This window comes from Phalacrocorax carbo, chromosome 4, assembly GCF_963921805.1.
Source record: "Phalacrocorax carbo chromosome 4, bPhaCar2.1, whole genome shotgun sequence".
Taxonomy (NCBI): Eukaryota; Metazoa; Chordata; class Aves; order Suliformes; family Phalacrocoracidae; genus Phalacrocorax; species Phalacrocorax carbo.
Genome location: NC_087516.1, coordinates 50,655,747 through 50,674,812, shown reverse-complemented (window position 1 = coordinate 50,674,812; position 19,066 = coordinate 50,655,747). Strand labels below are relative to the sequence as shown.

General features: G+C 46.5%; 1 protein-coding gene across 1 annotated transcript; it reads left to right on the top strand.

Annotated features, from left to right (window-relative positions):
• The first annotated feature begins 3,255 nt into the window (after positions 1-3,255).
• SRP72 (signal recognition particle 72) lies at positions 3,256-17,441 on the top strand. The gene is made up of 19 exons (XM_064449906.1): positions 3,256-3,415; positions 4,220-4,340; positions 6,129-6,252; positions 7,058-7,201; positions 7,972-8,083; positions 9,263-9,294; positions 9,916-10,040; positions 10,133-10,190; positions 10,402-10,533; positions 10,950-11,078; positions 11,596-11,668; positions 12,239-12,303; positions 13,283-13,378; positions 13,847-13,950; positions 14,549-14,626; positions 15,282-15,419; positions 15,687-15,724; positions 16,018-16,177; positions 17,186-17,441. Exons 1-19 carry the CDS (start codon positions 3,301-3,303, stop codon positions 17,358-17,360), a joined length of 2,019 nt encoding a protein of 672 aa, XP_064305976.1. The 5' UTR covers positions 3,256-3,300; the 3' UTR covers positions 17,361-17,441.
• The last annotated feature ends 1,625 nt before the right edge of the window (positions 17,442-19,066 follow it).

Sequence of the window (19,066 nt, the reverse complement as noted above, 5' to 3'; positions counted from 1 at the left end):
CCTGCTATGTTCCTCTCAGCTCGACAGGAAGAAGGCAAACCTGAACACGACTACCTGCAGACCGTTGCAGAATTTATTCAAGCAGGCCTGACTTAAAGGATGTTCCCTTGCAGAATCTGGATTGGGAACTGTATCTGGACGGCAGTACCTTTATGAAAGAAGGAAAGCAAGTATCAGAATATGCAGTTACCACTGTCAATGCAGTGGTAGAAGCACAAGCACTGCCCACCAAAAACATTGGCCCAAAAGGCTGAACTGATTGCTCTCACTCGAGCTTTGCAGTTAAGTAAAGGCAAACGTGTAAGTATTTGGACTGATTCAAAATATGCCTTTGGAGAAGTGCATGTACATGGAGCCATTTGGAAAGAAAGAGGACTACGGTTTGCACAAGGGATGGACAGAAAGGATAAAGAAGAAATTTTGAGTTTACTTGAGAGTATAAAGGCTCCTGTTGCTGTAGCTATTATGCATTGTAAAGCTCACCAATCGGGATGAACCACTCAAGAAAGAGGAAATAAGCTAGCTGATTTGGCTGCAAAGCAGTCTGCAGAAAAAGGCTTAGAGAAGGAATTATTAGCTATAGTACCAGAAAAGAAAATCTCCCTCCAGAAAAATCCTATTTATGATATGCAGGATTTAAAATTAATTGAGACTTTAAAGGCAGAGAAAGGGGAAAATGGATGGGCAGTTACACCCTCAGGCCTGGTGGTATTACCCTATTCCCTTATGAATAGTCTAGTGAAGGAAGAACGTAATGCTGTGCATTGGGGAACAGAAAATTCGTTAAAGCATTTGCAGAAGTCAGTTATTAGCAGGAACATCGTAGAAACCACTAGATCAGTCACAGAAAGATGTGAAATATGTTGTAGGAACAATCCAAAAACACAGAATAAAATTCAGTTTAGAAAAATTGCTGAGGGACAGGCACCTGGAGAATATTGGCAGATAGACTTTACTGAATTGCCAAGAAAAGGAGGGCTAAACTATTTGTTGGTCCTTGTGGACACATATACAAGTTGGCCTGAGACCCTTCCATGTTGCATTAACAAAGCAAGAGACGTGGTAAAAATATTGTTGAAGGAAATAAGTCCAAGATTTGGAATACCTTTAGGAATGTCACTGGACAGAGGTCCCTATTTTATAGCCAAAGAAGTTACTGAAATAAGTAGATTGTTAGGTACTAGTTGGGATTTGCATACCCCTTATAGACCCCAGTCTAGTGGTGAAGTAGAAAGAATGAATTGTACCCTTAAAACTCAGTTAAGCAAATGATGTCAAGAAACCTCAATGAACTGGACACAGGCTCTACCTTTAGCTTTGTTGAGAATCAGGGTCCAACCTTGAGGTAGCCAACATCTCAGGCTGTACAAGCTGATGTACAGACGACCATATCAAACACCTGGACTATGAGGAGAGATGCGAATACAAGGGGAGAGTGATATGAGAAATTACATCATTGCTCTGAGAAGAGTTTTGCAGGAACTGAATAAATATGTAGTCTTGAATAAATCTTTAAGTCTTGATTCCCCAGCACATCCATTCCAGCCTGGAGACTGGGTGTACGTCAAATCCTGGACTTCTGAACCACTACAGGAGAAGTGGAAAGGACCATGTCAGGTTTTGTTAACTACATCCACAGCAGTCAAGCCAGAAGGAAAAGTACCATGGATCCACTATTCTCGAGTTAAGAAAGCACCGAAACCATGGACCTCCTAAGAAATAGCCCCTTTAAAGCTTACACTAAAGCAATAATAGCTGTAGTGTACGCATTGACTGAAATTTTGGGAAGTACAGGACAAGGATTAGAGGCCCTGTGGAAAGAAAATGTCCATGTACAATTGGTAACAAGAATTGCTTCTGCAATTAATGCAAGCAACTGTTGGGTCTGTTCTAAGTTCCCAGGACATGGTGCTATGGCAAGTGTTACTATAATAGGCCTTCTGATTCCTTTTAAAACTGCTTGGGATAATCATTGGGGCAGACCAGATGTTTGTTTTAAGAACTACAGTGTAAATGCTCAAATCTGAGATATTAAGACCCCCAAATAACAAGAGAAAGTAAAATGTATCACAGATTATAAATTGACTAATCTTGGGAATTTCTCCGTAGGAAATTATTCACAGTGTGATTGGTATATGCAATTACAATGGCAAAGAGGACAAAAGTACTGGCGAAAATACTGGGAGGTACTTAACGGAACAGGGTAGTATTAGTTATGTGGAAATAAGGCTCGTAAAGCCTGCCCCCTTGGTGGACAGGTTCTTTACATTAGGAGTAATATTTCCTAGAAATAAGATAAAGGCTGAGCTCAGAGGGATGGGATGGTTGAGGTCTCCCATAGGAAGAAAGAAGAGAGAAGCACCTAATAGTAACAAGCCTAATCCATTAATAATTCGGCTTACAGCCTTTCATTTGTTTGCTAGGTGGTTTATTACATGGCTAGCTGTTAGCAAATTAGAGAAAGCCATAGTGAAATTATCAGCAATTATTGGAATTGGGATTGGAATTGGGCTGGCTACAAACCCTCAGAAGAAAAGGAGGGATTGATACTGACTTCAAAGGAGCATATAGTCCCCTTCTAATTGGAGCAACAGAGCTAAGTCTGAAATACTTGGATTACTTTGCCAACAGATAGTCTTAGAATTTGCTAAATGTGATTAGAGAGAAGGGAGTCTGGAGGCCCTGTATCCTGGAGTAGAATAATCAAGGAAGATGTGCTATAATGAGCTAGTTTTCTATCAGTAAGAATTGTGTAACCAAGCCAAAAGCAAACTGAGCACCCTCAAAGACTGGGTTCAACCAGTGGACACGGTGAGGAAGACTGTCAATGACCACCGGAGAACCCTGGAAGACCACCAATGGACACGAATGTGCATGCATAAAGGACAATTGCTTATATTAATGAATTCCGCAAAATAGTCTGCACACGATGATAATTTCCTAGAAAACCAATGAATACGTGTATTTTGATTGCATATAACCCCTGAGTAGAGCAACTTGGCGCGCACACCAGGTGGAGCGATCCCCTGTGCGCCCAGTGGCACAATAAAGAATGCCTGCTTTCTGAAACTACGCACTGAGTTTTAGCGGGTTCTTATTTTTACCGACTTACAGTATCGAGGGTGGGGTCGCGGTGCTGCGGGGGCGGTTGGGGGGGTCGGGCAGAGCTAGACGGGCCGGCGGAAGGCGGAGCCCCGCCCGGCCCTTGGCGACGTGGCGGCCGGCGCGCGCGGCCCTTCCGCTTCCGGGCCAGCCGCCGGCCCCGCCCTTCCCCGGCTCGTTTCTCCTCCCGGTTCCAAGATGGCGGCGGCCGCGGCGGGTGGCGCGGGGGTGGCGGCGGCGGCGTTGTGGAGCGAGGTGAACCGCTGCGGCCAGAACGGCGACTTCGCCCGCGCGCTCAAGTCCGTTAACAAGAGTGAGTGAGTGAATCCGCGGTGCCGCCGGCGGCGCCATTTGGGACGGCGTCGCTCCCGGTGTCCGTGTGTGTCCCGGTCCCGTGTCCTCCCCCCCCCCGCCGGCGCCTCTCCTGGCCGGCGTCGCTTCCCGGCGGAGCAGGGCCCTGTGCAGGGGCGCTGCGGCGGGGATTCCGACTGCGGGAGCCGGGCTGCAGACTGAGGGCGCCCGGCGGACGCCGGGCACGGGTCGGGGGGCTTTGCGGTGCCGGGGGGAGGCGAGGGGGCAGCGCCTGGGGCCCGCTCCAGCGCCGGGACCGCCGGCTGCTTCTGGTGCGTCACGGAGCCCCTGCTGCGGGCCAGGCCCTCAGAGTTACCGTGGGCTTCCCTTCAGCTGTGGTCGTGGGAGGAAGGAGGGCTTTTCCACCCGGGAGCTGCGGGAGTGGTGCTATGCGCATGGACCGACCGACCTGGGAGCAGTAACTTGCTCGGGGGCGTGAGTCCACGCTGAGATGTGTTGTTTTGATAGTTTCCAGTGTCACTGAAAGGTTTGTCCAGGGGCGTACAGCTGCTTCGGTGCAGCTCTGTTCCAGGCATGTTAGCACAGCGGTCACTTCGGGTAGGTCCAGCACTTATATTGGATTCTCTTATCCTGACAGGATTTGTTTCATGATCTAAGCCAAAGCAAGCCATGCTAGGACCCTTTTATATTGTCGCAACTGGTCTCTGTGATGGGTTTCTGTAACTGACAATACATGGCTCTTACAAAGCCTTAATGTGTCTGATAATGAGTTATATCATTACGTTGAAACTGATATCTCCTCCAGTACTGCAGATCAGCAAAGATGATGTGACTGCGCTTCAGTGTAAAGTAGTGTGTCTTATCCAGAATGGGAACTTCAAGGAAGCCCTCAGCGTAATCAACACTCACACTAAAGTGTTAACCAGGTGAGTTGTGTCTTGCTATGCTCTGCAAAACATGAAACAGTAAGTCCTTGAGAAGCTGCTGCAGCTTCAGTGGAGGGGACTAACAGGCAGCAGAATAAAGAGCAGGATGTGCTCAGAGCCATTGGGATTGGGCTTTTCAGTGAAACACTGACTTGTTCTGCATGTGAGAGGTGGTCTGGGTGAGTTTGAGACAGTCTAATATCTTGCTGTTACTGTTGAAGGGATTGTCCCTAGTCTAGTTTTCAGCTACCTTCATGAGCTGATTCTGCTTGTTGATGTGGTTGAGCACCACAGCTGGTGCAAGGGAAGAGGACAGATCTTGTGGGGAGTGAAGAGAGGGAGAAGCCATTGCCAGTGGCAGCAAGCTGTTAGCTTTGCTTGGCTGTCTCATCATGCTGCTCCTTGGGGTCCCTTTCTTTGCCAGCCTGAAGGTACTGCTTCAGCTTTTGGGGTGGTGCAAGCCCTTTGTGCCTGTTCTCAAAATCAGGACCTTGGAAGCAGCTTGTGTTTAAGAACAAGTCAAGCTTCCCATTTGTGTCAGAGACAGACTCTAATTTTTTTCCTAATAAAGATGCTCTTTGTGCAACAATTAGGATCTAAATTGTTACCAAAGAACTGCCTGGCAGCAAAATTTTTGTTTTTCAGATACTGCTTTTGCTAAGGAACTTCCCAGGAAAGTGTTTTATAGCTTCAGTGTGATGAAATGTACGTTCCTATATGTTCACATCTGAATAAAACATAATTACCTTATTCACAAACTCCTGGGATGGAAGGGGTTTAAGTTTTTTAGCTTTTTTGTAGTATATGATGAATTTGTCTAAATTCAGCTGGCTTCAGAGTTCTCCCTATAACTTCTTTAGCTTGACTCTACTGTGTGTCTTCCTCTGTATCCTGCAGAGCAGGGAAAGGGGTGGTTCTTGCTCTGCCTTGAAGTTGTCCTGTCCTGCACTGAGGCTGGTCTGCTGCTTTGCTTTAATTCTTAATGCCATTCATTTGTTTTCAGGCTCCCCTAGTACTCAGCTGTACTGAGATAATTTTAAATAGACAGAGAAATAGCTGGTGACAAGTGGCACCAGTGACAAACTAAAGGAATCACTGATTCATTTTCCTTTGGCTTAAGTGGTAATTCAGGGGGTAGGTGGAACACAGCATTCAAGGCTCTACTTGTTTAATAATGCTTCCCTGCTGGTGTGAGCTTGCTTTGAAGCCAATTTTGTGTGAACATCAGCAAGCCCTATTGCTGCAGTTCTGCTGCGCTGATATTTCAAAATAGGTTAATGCTACTGTTCGCTTAGTATCAGACTATGAGAGGGACTGGGTTTCATACCGTTTCCTTTCTCTCTCTGGTGAGTTGATTGTCTTTCCAAGTTTGCAGTAACTATCTTTTGCTGTAATGATGCCTTCTCCTTAAGAAGGAGTCATATAATAAGTTCAATATTGTTTTACCTTTAAGCATGTGATTCGCATAATCAGTAGGAGGCGAGGCAGGGGGCACAGATGAATTTGAAATGCCATGTGTCTGGCAACATCAGAAAAAGAGGAACCTCTTAGGTGAAGTTTTTATATTCCTTTTCTGTTGAACACAAAGTAGGTTTAAGATATTTTCAGCACTCAACAGATACATAATTCAGTAATCTGGGATCACGTGCTCACCTCTGGCGTTTGGCTATTTGGGAATGCAGCAATCTGTTACTAGTTATGGCTACTTAAGTAAGTGTGTTCAGGTGGGTGAATGTTGTTGAATGAAGTCTACAGTGCCTGCTCTCAGCCTTTGACTTGTCCTTGCAGTGACGTTATTGCCTTTGAGAAGGCCTACTGTGAGTACAGGTTGAATCGTATTGAAAATGCTCTCAAGACCATTCAGAGTGCCAGCCAGCAGACAGACAAACTGAAGGAGCTTTATGGACAAGTGGTAATTATAAGCTTTTCTTCTTGGTGGGAGTTTCATATGCTGGGTTCCTGTCCCTCCTCTAATGTGGGGCAAGTATGGGGACAGAATTTCCTTCTCTGCCGTGAAGGTAAGGAGAGGTACAGCTCCCAGCTGCTCCAGCTTCTGCAGAGCTTCAGTTACCTGTTGCTGGAGGCAGAGTTGTCATCCTATTGCCACTGAACAAGAGCAATACATTTGTGACGCCCTCTCCCTTCCTGGGTCTGGCCTGATAATAGCCATCTAGCTGAGGGGATGGAGGATAGAAGAGAGCTGATGAGATTTATCTGTGGTTGAGCCATCTGCTTGCATTGGATACCTGTCCAGGAATGGTTTGCGGGACCTGACATCTCAGGCACTAGAAGTGAAGCAGAAAAGAAGTTGTTTTTCTTCTGTGGTTTCTCCCTGGTTGATCAGAACAGTATTGTGAAGAATTGGCTGTCTCCTCTCAGCTATATGAAAGACCATTCGTTTAATCTGTCATAGAGAGGTGATCTAGTCTGGAAAAAGGCTGTCTGAAGACAAAACTGTAAATTGCTACTTTTAAAGAAGCTGTTTGAGTAATAAGAACTGTGCTGCTTTTGTGCAGTATCTGGTGTCATTGCTTGAGTCCTTGCAAATGTCACCTTTAGAGTTTGCCCTTAAAGGTAGATGAAAATGTTAGTAATGTTCAGCTTAAAACATATGATGCTGTGCTGCTGCCAGCCCATGGGGAGGGACGATGGAGGCTGTAGTTACGAGCATAAACAGGGAAATACTATATTGAAGACTAATCCCTCCCCCTTCTCAGTTGTACAGGTTGGAGCGTTATGATGATTGTCTGGCTGCATACAGAGATCTCATCCGCAATTCCCAGGATGAGTATGAGGAAGAGAGGAAAACCAACCTCTCTGCTGTTGTGGCAGCACAAAGCACGTGGGAGAAGGTGATGCCAGTAAGTAAGTGTGCATGTGTATAAGAGCAAGAGCTGAGGGATAAAGGATATGGAATTGTAGATATTTAACAGGATAGAAATGTGTTCTTGTCTTTTAATGGCTTCTGAGTATATCAAAGATCACCTAACGGTTTCTCCAGTATGGAGGAATAAATGCTGTTATTCTGAGGAATGAAGGGTTATACTTCATCTTTGATCTCTAGGAGACTTGTATTAGTAGATGTCACAGCAGAGTGGGAAGTACATCTCTTTCAGCCTGCATTAGGCAGAACACCTGTAGTGACTAGCATATCTTATTACCCTGTTGTCCAGGGTAAAACTAACTGCCTGGATCACCCAGCCATGCTTGGGAATGTTTTTGTTAATGAACGGTGCAGATTGTAATGTTCTCATTTTCTTCAGAAATCTTTGTCCTTGGAGGTGTGCACAGCATGCTCACCTTTCTGTTCAGCATTGTGGACCCACTTTCTAATTCTCTAGAGTAGCTGTTCTTACCTGCCCTCTTTCAGCAGCCTAAGTAGTCTCCAAGTTCAGGCTGGAGTTTCATTGCTGCCTTGTCAGTTGCCTCTGACTTTGTTGTGCAGTGTAAGGGAAGATCCTTTGCACTGTGATTTATTTGCCAGGTGTGTCCCCTTTTAGAATTGCCCCTAAATTTATTTTGCAAGGAATAGTTTGAATGTATGTGAAAACTACAGTTTGTATCCATTGCTTGTCAAATCTGGATAGATCATTTGGTGTTTATGCAGTGTTACATTTGCTTTTCATGCTAGGAGGATTTGGGCCTTCGAGAAGCTACCTACGAGCTGTGTTATAACAGTGCATGTGCATTGATTGGGCAAGGAAAGTTGAGTGAAGCAATGAAAAAACTACAGAAAGCAGAAGGTAAAAACATGGTGAGGTGAGAGGGAAGCTTTGTGTGATAGAAGTAGTTACTTGCTCTCTATAGACACACTTAATCAGAGGGAAAGAGGTTTTGGAAATTTAAAATATGACCAACTGCAGGTTTCATTTTAAGTTTCCAGATGTTTCCTGACGGAACTGGTGTTTCTGTAGAAGCATTCCTCTGCAGCTCTTTTGCAGAGCCATGCGGCATGTACCATCTCGTGGCTGTCATATAGCTCCCTGATTGGTGTTCAATGCCTTTGAGCATTTTTTTGAAGTAGGAAGTAGGCATGAGCATAATCTCTTCTCATAAGCATGAGATGTTTCATTTATTCTGACTCCTGGTTTTATTAGTATATATGTGTGTATATATATAAACGTATACCACAAAAAATAATAATACTTCATGGTCTGAATTAGGTATGAAATTAGTATAAGCCAATAAATGAGCTCTTCTTGTGAAGAGGATTTTTTTTTCTATGGGGTGGAAGGGGGATTTTGTGTGTGTTTAAAAAGAAAAAAAAGGCCAGGGATGGGAGAATTAGGAAGAATTAGTTTCTTTCTAATTGCTCTTGCAATTAAATAGGTCTGTCTTTTCCTGATTTTGATGATAGAATAGCAGCTCTCCCCTACACCTGATTTATTGAGCATGTGTAATTTGAACCAATGTACTGTGCGAGTAGTCCTTTGGAGAGCAAAACAAGTGATGTCCTGGTGAGGTGTATTAGAAGGTTAAGTGGTGACTGGTATCTGTACTGAAAATTAATGGAATTTCTGCCCCGAAAAGGGTGGTGTAATCTGAATATTGCAGACTCGCAGCAGTTAAAATAACTCTCAAGATGGTGAACAGTTGCGGCAGAGTGATCCCTGTGGAAAAGATCAGGAGCTAGTTTTAAGGAAATTTTTTCAGGAGAGAAAATGAGTGTGACTCTGCTCTCAGAAGGCAGCACTGGGAGGGGCAGTATCTCCTGTGCATTTGATATTTCTTCTGCATCATCTAGTCTTCTCCCTCATGCTCAGTCCCATCCATCATCAGACTTGTAGCCTGATGTCCCCATGTAATGTTGCAGAAGTTTTGGGGATACATGAAAAAAGCGTATGTTCCTCCGTGCATCTAGGCTGGTTTTTTTTCTCCTAAAGCCTTCTAAACTGTGTTCTTTGATTTGTTTTTCCTTCTAGAGCTGTGCCGCCAATCGCTATCGGAAGACTCTGTAAGTTCTTGATGTTGTTCTGGAAAGTGTTTGCTTTGCACCAGCACGAGCGAGGGTGTGGTCATGAAGCGTACTGCGGATAGCCAGAGGATAGCCAAAGCTGCTGTGCAGTATTACCCAGCAAGACTTGCCACCGCTGCGGCTACCTGCTTCTGAGGCTGGGGCAGCAATCATGGTGGTTGCAGAAGTGTAGCTAACACTGCAGACTGTTTGCTGCTGTGCTCCTTGCACAGTTGCCTCTGCTGGTGCAGGCAGGATGGGTACAGATTGTCTGATACCTCCCTGTGACCCACGCCTGCTATGGATGACATGCTGAGTGGGTGCTGGGAAACACAGGAAATTTGTAATCGCTGTTCTTGGCTCGAGCAGAGGGGCAAATTCAATGCACAAGTTAAGGGTATCTTCAGATTCTTGCAAGAGCAGGTGAAGCTTTCTTTGCTCCTGGTTTAACCCTGATAGCTTGTATTTGTTTTGTGGCTACAACCTTCACCTGTATTGGCTGGGGTACTTTGCTGCTAATACTTCTCAGGAGAGCTCATAGACGTTTGCCAGCAGAATGCTGAAGCCAGGGGAAGAGAAGTGAGATGGCAGCTTTTTTTTTTTGCCTTGATTTTCCTTCAGGATGTGACAGAGGAAGACATTGAGGCTGAACTGGCCATCATTCATGGTCAGATGGCTTATATCATGCAACTGCAGGGTCGTACAGAGGATGCTCTACAGCTCTACAATCAAATAATCAAGTTGAAGTAAGGGCTCTTCTAAAACAAATGCTCAGTCTTCCATCTCTAGAGAGACTACTGTTAAATAACAGTATGCTTTCTCCTTTTCTTATCTGCAGGCCAACAGATGTAGGACTGCTAGCTGTCATTGCAAATAACATCATCACAATTAACAAGGTACGGAATTACCTTGCTGCTTTCAGTGTGGCCCTTTCTGGTGGTTACTCAGCCTGCTTCTCTGCTTCAGTGGAGAGGGGGGTAATCAAGAAAGACTTTTTCCTAAACAGTAGTTAAATCGCAGACCCAGAGACTGTTTCTTCAAGGAATGTAGTGAAATCTTCATCATGATGAATGAATGAAATAAAATAATGATTTTTGATTTCTTCAGGACCAAAATGTCTTTGACTCAAAGAAAAAGGTGAAGCTGACCAATGCAGAAGGTGTTGAGCATAAACTCTCCAAGAAACAGCTTCAGGCAATTGAATTCAACAAAGCTTTGCTGGCAATGTACACTAACCAGGTAGGGGAAACTGACCTGCAGTAAGTAGCCAGTGCTTTAGCACTCTGCACAGGGGTTTGACTAGGCAAAAATGGGTATGCAGCTGTTCTGTGTCAGAAGGTAAGACCAACTGGTTTAGGCACATAAGTGAGGAGGAAAAAAAAAAGGTCGTCCCTAAAGTAACAGACAGCTGGTTGTGTAGTGACTTGAGTATTGCTGTAGGGAGGATGGTGTGGAGATGACCAGGAGACAGAGGGGTGTGTGGGGTTCTTAAATGCTTCTGAAGTGCTACTAAGAGGACGACTTCTTGGTTCTGTGTACACATTTCAGGGAAGCCATCACTAGCATCTCTTCTTAGATGTAACTGGTATGTTAAGCCCTGTGTTTAGGTGCTTGCAGAGGCTGAGAAAAGTGTATTGTCTCTCCTTACTCCCCAGGCAGATCAGTGCCGCAAGCTGTCAGCAAGCCTGCAGTCACAGAGCCCTGAGCATCTGCTCCCTGTGCTTATCCAGGCAGCCCAACTGTGTCGCGAGAAGCAGCATGCAAAGGCCGTAGGGCTTCTGCAGGTAGGTTAAGAGAAAGTTCTCCTTTGGCCAAGCTTCATTTAAATTTGTGCTTTTTCTTGTGTGCTGTTTACCTTAGCTTGTTTTGTCAGGCTTAAATTTCCAGGGGTCTCTGACTGTGCTTATTATGGTTTGGTTTAATGCTGCTGGAAAGCATTTACACCCAACTGAATGATGCTGCTTTTAAAGGGAAATAGAAATCACAGGTGCAAGGGACTATGCTTAGGAAGCTGTAGCAGACTTCTAGGGTAAGCAGTGGGCTGTGGGGCTCTGCTTGCAAGCAGTTTGCAACAGCCTCCTTTTGGGGAGGGAGTGAGGGGTCTGGGACAGAAATCTGAGAGGGTGATGGGCCACTGGCTCAGTTTGGGGCCCTCCTCTGCTGTGTGCTGAAGCCTGCCTGTGCTGGAAAGCTTCCTTTGGCTCTTGCCAGCTTGCTGTGACTGAGCACGAGATATGAATCACCAGAGCAGCAGCCTGGTGCCCACACATATGTTGAATTGTTCTTTCCTCTGACTCTCAGGACTTCGCAGACCAGCACCCTGCCAATGCAGCTGAGATCAAGCTGACGATGGCCCAGCTAAAAATTGCTCAAGGTATCCAATGATCTCCTTTGTTGGGAAGTGTCTGCATATGGTAATAATACGAGGGGTGAGAAAAACAGGCTTTAGGGCAATCTTTGCTGCAGGTTGCTGTTGTGACAGTGCTGCAGAGCAGAGATGCTTTCAGTTGGGTGTTCTATATATACAGCTGTGGCAGGATAAATCTCGTAGCTTAATGTCTGCGTGTCCAGGCTCCACAGATTCCTGGTAGAGGTGCTGACAGTCTTTATGAATAATTGGGCTGAATCTGTTCTGGGGCAGTAGGGTCTTTGGAGCAGCATGGGGCTCCTTGATGCTATCATTCCTATATAGAGTCAGGCAGTGTGGAGTTGCTTGTGGAAGAGAAGACCCTGCTTGCAAAAGCTTGCTCCGGAACCCTTGCAGGATGTGGCATGGGCAGAAAGGTCTTTTGTGTGGAGGCCTGTCCTTTATTCCTGGAAATGGGGGAGATATTCCAAGAAGGAGATCCTTATGTCCCCATTGTTTACCTTTGCCTGGATATTCACAGGCAGGGTGAAGTGTTAACCATGCCACTCAGCATGTTCCTCCATGTCTCTTTTCTAGGCAGTGTAACCAAAGCCTGCATGATCCTGAGGAGCATAGAAGAACTGCAGCACAAGCCTGGTATGGTAAGCAACACTCAGTCTGAACTGTGTGAGGTTTTTCCCCTGTAGCACAGCTCTGTACTGCCTGCTCCCTGTTGTGTCTTCCCTGTGGTTTTCACTTGACCTGGGTGCCTGCAGGGAATTTGAGCCCATCTTCCTTGTCTTGCACAAAGGTGGGATTATAACTTCTCATCAGGTGGCCTGAACACAGAAGTACTCTGCCTGTCAGCAGAGATGCTCTCTGCCTATGTTCCCACTCTCTCGTAATCCCTCAGACCTGCGTGTTGCCTGGATTTACTTGCGTAACGTGATTGGAGCAGCTGCTTCCCTGGTATGTACTGTTGGGAAGTATTTGAAGCAGGTTTAGGACAACAGGCATGAGGGAGAAAGTGCCATATGTTCCCCACAGCATCACCCTGGTCTGCATGTGTCCACATCTGGTATTTGGAAAATATGACCTTGAAAACACTCAAGTGTACAGCGTAAATGTCTTGAGCAGCAGCTGACAGTTGTAGGTCTGTTCTAATTGCAAGTGCGCATTGTCAAGGTAATTTATGGGGGCAGTCAGCAATACCAGCTCCTTGCCCTGGGTCACCTCTAGTTGTGACTGGGGTGTAGACAAGCAGACGATGTCTGTATCATCTCTTCAGTGCTGGTTTTTTTTTTTTTTCATGGTTCTTGGGATAGAGAATGGGGGAAGAAAAAGGACTTCTAATGAAACTGTGTCCAGTGGCAAGGACACAAAGTGCCAAGACGAGAAGGTTCTTTCTGTGAATGCACCATTAAGCTTGTACTGTAGCAGAAAGACTGGTGGGAACATTTCTTTGGGAGGGACCCAGTCTTGCCTGGGTGTCCTGCCTGTTAACCACAGCTGGTTTTTCTGGACAGAGCAGAAAGCTCACACTGAGTCTGCTTTTAGGAAAACCCATCATTTACTGCTGACTGTCTGGCTATAGATGGCTTTTGTGAGGATCTGATATAAGCTGCTCTTGAATGGTTGCAGGTGTCTGCGTTGGTGACAATGTACAGTCATGAAGAGGACATTGACAGTGCAATCGAGGTCTTCACACAGGCTATCCAGTGGTATCAGCAGTTCCAGGCAAGTCAGACCAGAGGAGCTAACATGCAAGGCTTTGTCCCAGTCTTTCCTAGCTAGTTCAACCCAGCTTTTCCTGTTGATAACACAGCCCCAGCAGCTCATCCGATTGGGGTTTTGGAGACCTGCGAGCTCCTGTTTTAGTAAGCATTTGTTTTATCACTGTTTCATTATTTTAGACGTGTTGCAAACATGGAGCAACACCTCCTGTCAGATTAGGAGAGTGGAGGCAATGGGTGCCCAAATGTAGCAATCAGGCCTTCTCCCTGATTAGAAAACATTGTGGAGCAGCAAGCTGCCTTGTCCCATGCAGTTCTGCCTCACATCCTGGAGTGCAAAGGTGGTCTACTTTCTGCATGGCAGGGTGCTTAATCAGTTCTTCTTAGCTAGGTCTTAGCCAGGGCATTAAAGCCAGCTAGAGCTGGGATCTGTGCTACAGTAATCCATGATCTGTGGTGCTCTGTCTTTCAGCCAAAGTCTCCTGTCCATTTGTCGCTGATAAGGGAAGCTGCCAACTTCAAACTAAAGCATGGCAGGAAGAAGGAAGCAATCAGCGACTTGGAGGAGCTCTGGAAGTGAGTTGGGTGGTTGCTGAACAGGAGGTTTCCACCCAGAGACCTCTGCAAGCTGTCTGGTGCCAGACACTGACAATGTGGGTTGGCTGGTAGCCCTCCTTTGGAGCTGTTTTTGCATGGGGGCTCCAAGGCAAAGCCATACTTTGGAAGGGGAGGGGATCATTCATTTTATCTGTAGCTGAAGTTCACTTGAAAACCTGGTTGACTTGTCCCAGAGGCCTCCTGTGTGCAGTGAAGGTTGCTCTGGGGACTGGGATGTGTAATTTTTTCTGGTGCTGCATAAACCATGGATTTTTAGGTTTTAGTTTTTATTATGCGCTTGATAAGGTGTTCTGAGGGGACTGTTAACTTGCCTTTGCTACTGGGACCTGAGGGATTTTTCTTTCATTGCCTGCTTCATGATACTGTAGAGATGTCTGCACCTCCCTTTGTCCGCACCAGTGATGTGCTGTGGATGAGACCACAGACTGACGTGCCTGTCCCTACAGATAGCAGCTAAGCTGCAGCAGCAAGCACTGCATGGCAATACCAGTCTTTGGGATATGTGTGTACCTTGGTAACTTGGTCGTTTTCTTTTTTTTTTTTCTTCCCTGCAAAGGCAAAACCCAAAAGACGTGCATACTCTGGCACAGCTCATATCTGCCTACTCCCTGGTGGACCCTGAAAAAGCTAAAGTGTATCCTTTTGGTGGTGGCATCAGAGCAAAGGAAGAGGTTTTTGGGCATTGCTCCCTTGGATTTCAGCTGTGTGGGGAATTCAGGTCCACTCCTACCTGAAGAAAGGCAAGGAACATCTCTAGAGCAGCCACATATCCAGGCCAAGTTGTCTGGAGCTACATTATTTCCCTAATTGGTTTGATTACTGCAGGATCCCAGGACCCTTTTGTCTTTGGCCTGCTTCTGTTTGAGAATTGGTAATTTAAGACTAAGTGGTACCAAAAATAGGAGCTCCTCCATCTTTTCTCTTGGAATCTTAAATCTGTGGTAGTAATGCAGGATTGTGCCCGATAAAATATGGCTAAGCTCTCACTGACCCAAAACGTCACGTTCACATACTGCTTTTGCCACCCTGAACAACTTTCAGAGAAATTTGCTGCTTCTGTCCCCATATCAAAAGAAGGGAAAAATGAGGCAGATGACGATCAAGCAGCTCATCCCAGCTTGTGTAGGAACATGGTGGGAGAGCTGGAACTAGCCCCATAGGCCTGTCTGGTGTCTGTATTACTAACAGGCTGAATTTGTTCAAGCTGAAGTTGCCTGTTGGTGTCTGGACAAACCTGGGTGTTCATCTTTTTGCTTGCCGGTTTGTATCCCTGAACTCTTCCCTCACAGACTTAGCAAACACTTGCCTTCCTCGGACACCATGTCACTGAAAGTCGATGTTGATGCGCTGGAGAACTCCCATGGAGCAACCTATGTGCGGAAGAAAGCTGGGAAACTCACTGGAGATAACCAGCAGAAGGAGCAAGGGTAAAGTGGGCAGCTGTAGCTCTGGTGCAGTCATTCTTCGGGCAGTCTGGGGTGGCACGAGAACCACGGCTGATGTGGTGGGGGTATTGCTGTAGAAGGCAGGCTGGTGTAAGGCAGCCTGTTTAACTGCAAGGAGCTTCAGGTAGCAGCAGGCCAAGTTTTGAGGGAGATGGGAATGGTTTAGCTTCTTCCAGAGCTAATTTTTAGTTGACCTGTCTGCTGTGTCTGTGCTGTGTCACAGCAGCTATTTCCCTTCTTGCTTTTCAGACAAGGGGATGTGAAGAAGAAGAAGAAAAAAAAGAAGGGTAAGTTGCATTTCCAGAGAGCTTGCCAGATTGTTTCTTCAAATAGCCAGCCTTTGGCTCCCCAGGAGCTGGAGCCCTTTGCTGGGACTGTGTCCCTGTGAACCCATATCTTCATGATAGCTTGTTTGGATGGGGCATTTTTCCACAGAAGTGAGAGCAACGTCCTGATAGGATAATGTGGGTTGCTGGGCTGTTTGCGCTTCCTAGCTGCTGGCATCCCATGTGTATCGCTTGCTGATGCCTCTCTAGGGTATTAACCCCAATCTCATTTCCTGACGCTGGATTTTCTGCAGGAAAGCTGCCTAAGAACTACGACCCCAAGGTGACTCCTGACCCTGAGCGGTGGCTTCCAATGCGAGAGCGTTCCTACTATCGGGGACGGAAGAAGGGCAAGAAGAAGGATCAGGTTGGCAAGGGGACTCAGGGTTCAACCACAGCTGGCTCCTCTGAACTGTAAGTACCCATTTTGCAGGGCTTGGTGTGGGAAATCACTCCTGGGTGGCTGGGAGGGCTGGCTTTGTGCTGCTTTTCTGTGGCTCTGCCATCATGCCAACCGTGGGTAGCACAAGTGAAACTACTTCGCAACTTGAACTTTCTACCAGCTGCTCTTCCCGAAGATGCCTATAGGTTACTGAAACACAAAATGTACATACAATAGGCATGCGTGAAGGTGCCATGGTGCAAATAAAATTCCCATAGTCTTTTAATATGCTTTTCTTAGCTTTGATGAGACGAATTTTGCATATTTTATCTGGAGCCATTAGCTTTCAAGTCTTTTGGGGGCTGGAAAACCATTAGCCATGATTAGGAAAACACTATACTTCCTTTTAAGTTGACACTGATTATTTGAGCTGGAATCAGGGTTTACACTTGTGTACGAGGCCTGACAGCAAGATGATGACTTACTAGCAACCGAGAGAAGGAAGTGCTGCTAAAATAATAGCAACGAAGGGAATTGCCAGTGCTGTCTGATAGTTTCTCTTTACATGGCTGTCTCAAAACAGAAGCATGAAAAGTCTTTTGTGGTACTGTTGGTGAGAGCAGTGTTTGCGAGGAGAGCTGGCACAAAGATGCCTTTGTGGTTAAGGAGAGAGAAAGGATGTTGGTTTTGCACTGTCTAAGCCTGGGGCCCTGAAAGGCCTCTCCTGTGTTGCATGAACTGTCACATGTCTATTGAAAAGTTAGTGTAAGTCCTCAACAACAAAAGCAAGGCTATCTAGTGAACATTGGTTAGAAGGTGATTGCCTGCCCTGTGAGACGTGTCTATCATCTATTGGCCCTTCTATATATGTTGAAGCTTATTTAAGGTCTCCTTGTACGAGTACCCTCCCATACATAATGCTACCCGATGCTGTCTTATGGGGCAGCTGCTATATTTTGCTGTCAGCTTCCTGCAGTACTGCCACATTTTGCAGGTGGTTGTGAACCCACACGGTATCTCTTTCTCTATCTTCCCTGCAGGGATGCCAGTAGGACTGCCAGCAGCCCACCTACCTCCCCTCGGCCTGGCAGCGCTGCAGCTGTATCGGCTGCAAGTAATGTCATCCCTCCCAGGCACCAAAAACCTGCTGGTGCCCCGGCCACCAAGAAGAAACAGCAGCAGAAGAAGAAGAAAGGGGCTAAAGGAGGGTGGTAAAAAGCAGGATGTATAATCTTCCTCCCTCAGCAGGTGATGCTGGTTGCAGAATAAAGGTCAAAAGCAAGTGCTGGAGAAAGACTCTTGGCATCTGGATCTCTGTCCTGCCTGTCATTGCTCTGGGGGCAGATGGGCTGGTATAGGTTCTGTGATGCATCTGCTCACCAAGTTGCCTTCATAGAATCATAGAATTATTAAAGTTGGAAAAGACCTCTAGGATCATCAACCCAACACCCCCATGCCTCCCCTAAACCATGCCCTGAAGTGCCGTGTCTACATGTTTTTTGAACACCTCCAGGGACGGTGACTCTACCACCTCCCAGGGCAGCCTGTTCCAACGCCTGACCACTCTTTCAGTAAATAAATTTTTCCTAATATCCAATCTAAGCCTCCCCTGGTGCAGCTTGAGGCCATCTCTTCTCGTCCTAGACTTGCTTCCTCACACTTACCCCACTGTGAGTTCGGATGCTGCCATCAAACTCAAATGCAGCCCCTAAGAAGAAATCTGTCCACGTTACCAAACATTTAAAAGATGTGGAATAACCAAGAACTTCTTGAAATGTAGGTTTATGTTCCTCCTGCATATGTTAGTTAAGGCCTTTGACAGATGTATCTGACTATGTCTCTGACTATGCGTGATGCAAGCACTGTCTTCTATGTCTCATCCCGGTCAGTCATTGACCACCAAACAGCACAGGCACAAAGGGTCTTGGAAAACAGCATATGTGCTAGATTATACAGGAGAAGATAATCTGAAGGGGAAGAACAAGGCTGTTAAGAGAAAGCGTGGCAATGTGTGTGGCAGCTAAGTGTCCCCTTTTCTGCAAGCCAGATGCCTTAGTCTAGCGGGCTTGCCAGAACAAGAGTGAGCTAAAACAAAGTGGCTGGTTGTGGTGGTGGGCTGCATTGAGAGGTGCTGCACTTCTCACGTGGAAGCTGGCGATGAGGTGGAGGATGTGTCTGCTCTCCTAGCGCTCCACAGGTAGTCCCCAAGCATCTCTTGAAACTTCTGGTTTGGTCTGAATGTAGCAAAAACATTTTTTCATACGTGGACTTTCATGGCGTAGGAATAGCACCTCAGGCAGAGTTGTTAGGTGTCAGCCCAAAAGGGAAAGGCTCGTTTCTGAAAGAATTTAAAGCAAAGGCCTGAAGGGGGGGGGAGCAGGGGAAATGTTACTGTGGCTTAAACTTCCTGGCCTGAGTCCCCATGGAGTAAAAATCTAGTCTTTATCACCTTGGCTGTACACCAGGAGCATCTGGAAGGGCGCTGAACGTGTTGTGCTCTGGGTGAGAAGAAAGAACAGCGTAGAGAAAACAGCTTTATGAATGGCTGGCAGAGTCACTTCCTGCCAGCTGAGTGCAAGGATTGCTCTCAATGACTTGGTGCCTGGGTGATGTGCTGCGTCTTAGCCATGCACTACAGGAGGGGGCACAGTCCTGCAGCCATGCAGTTTCCGGAGGGTGATTTGGAGAGGGAAGATACTGGAGGAGAATGCAACTCTCTGTTCTCCAGGCGTCTCCTGGTCAAACCTGGCTGAATCGCTGACTTGTGCTGCTGCTGGGGGCCTGGGCAGCATCCCGACTGCTCCCCCAGGAGATGGGTGCCTGGATAGAGGCGAGCCGGGAGCAGATCCCGTTGTGTGGGGCAGAGGGCGGCGGCAGCAGCAGCGGTGGGGAAAGGCTGCCCTCCTCTAACAGCAAAAAGC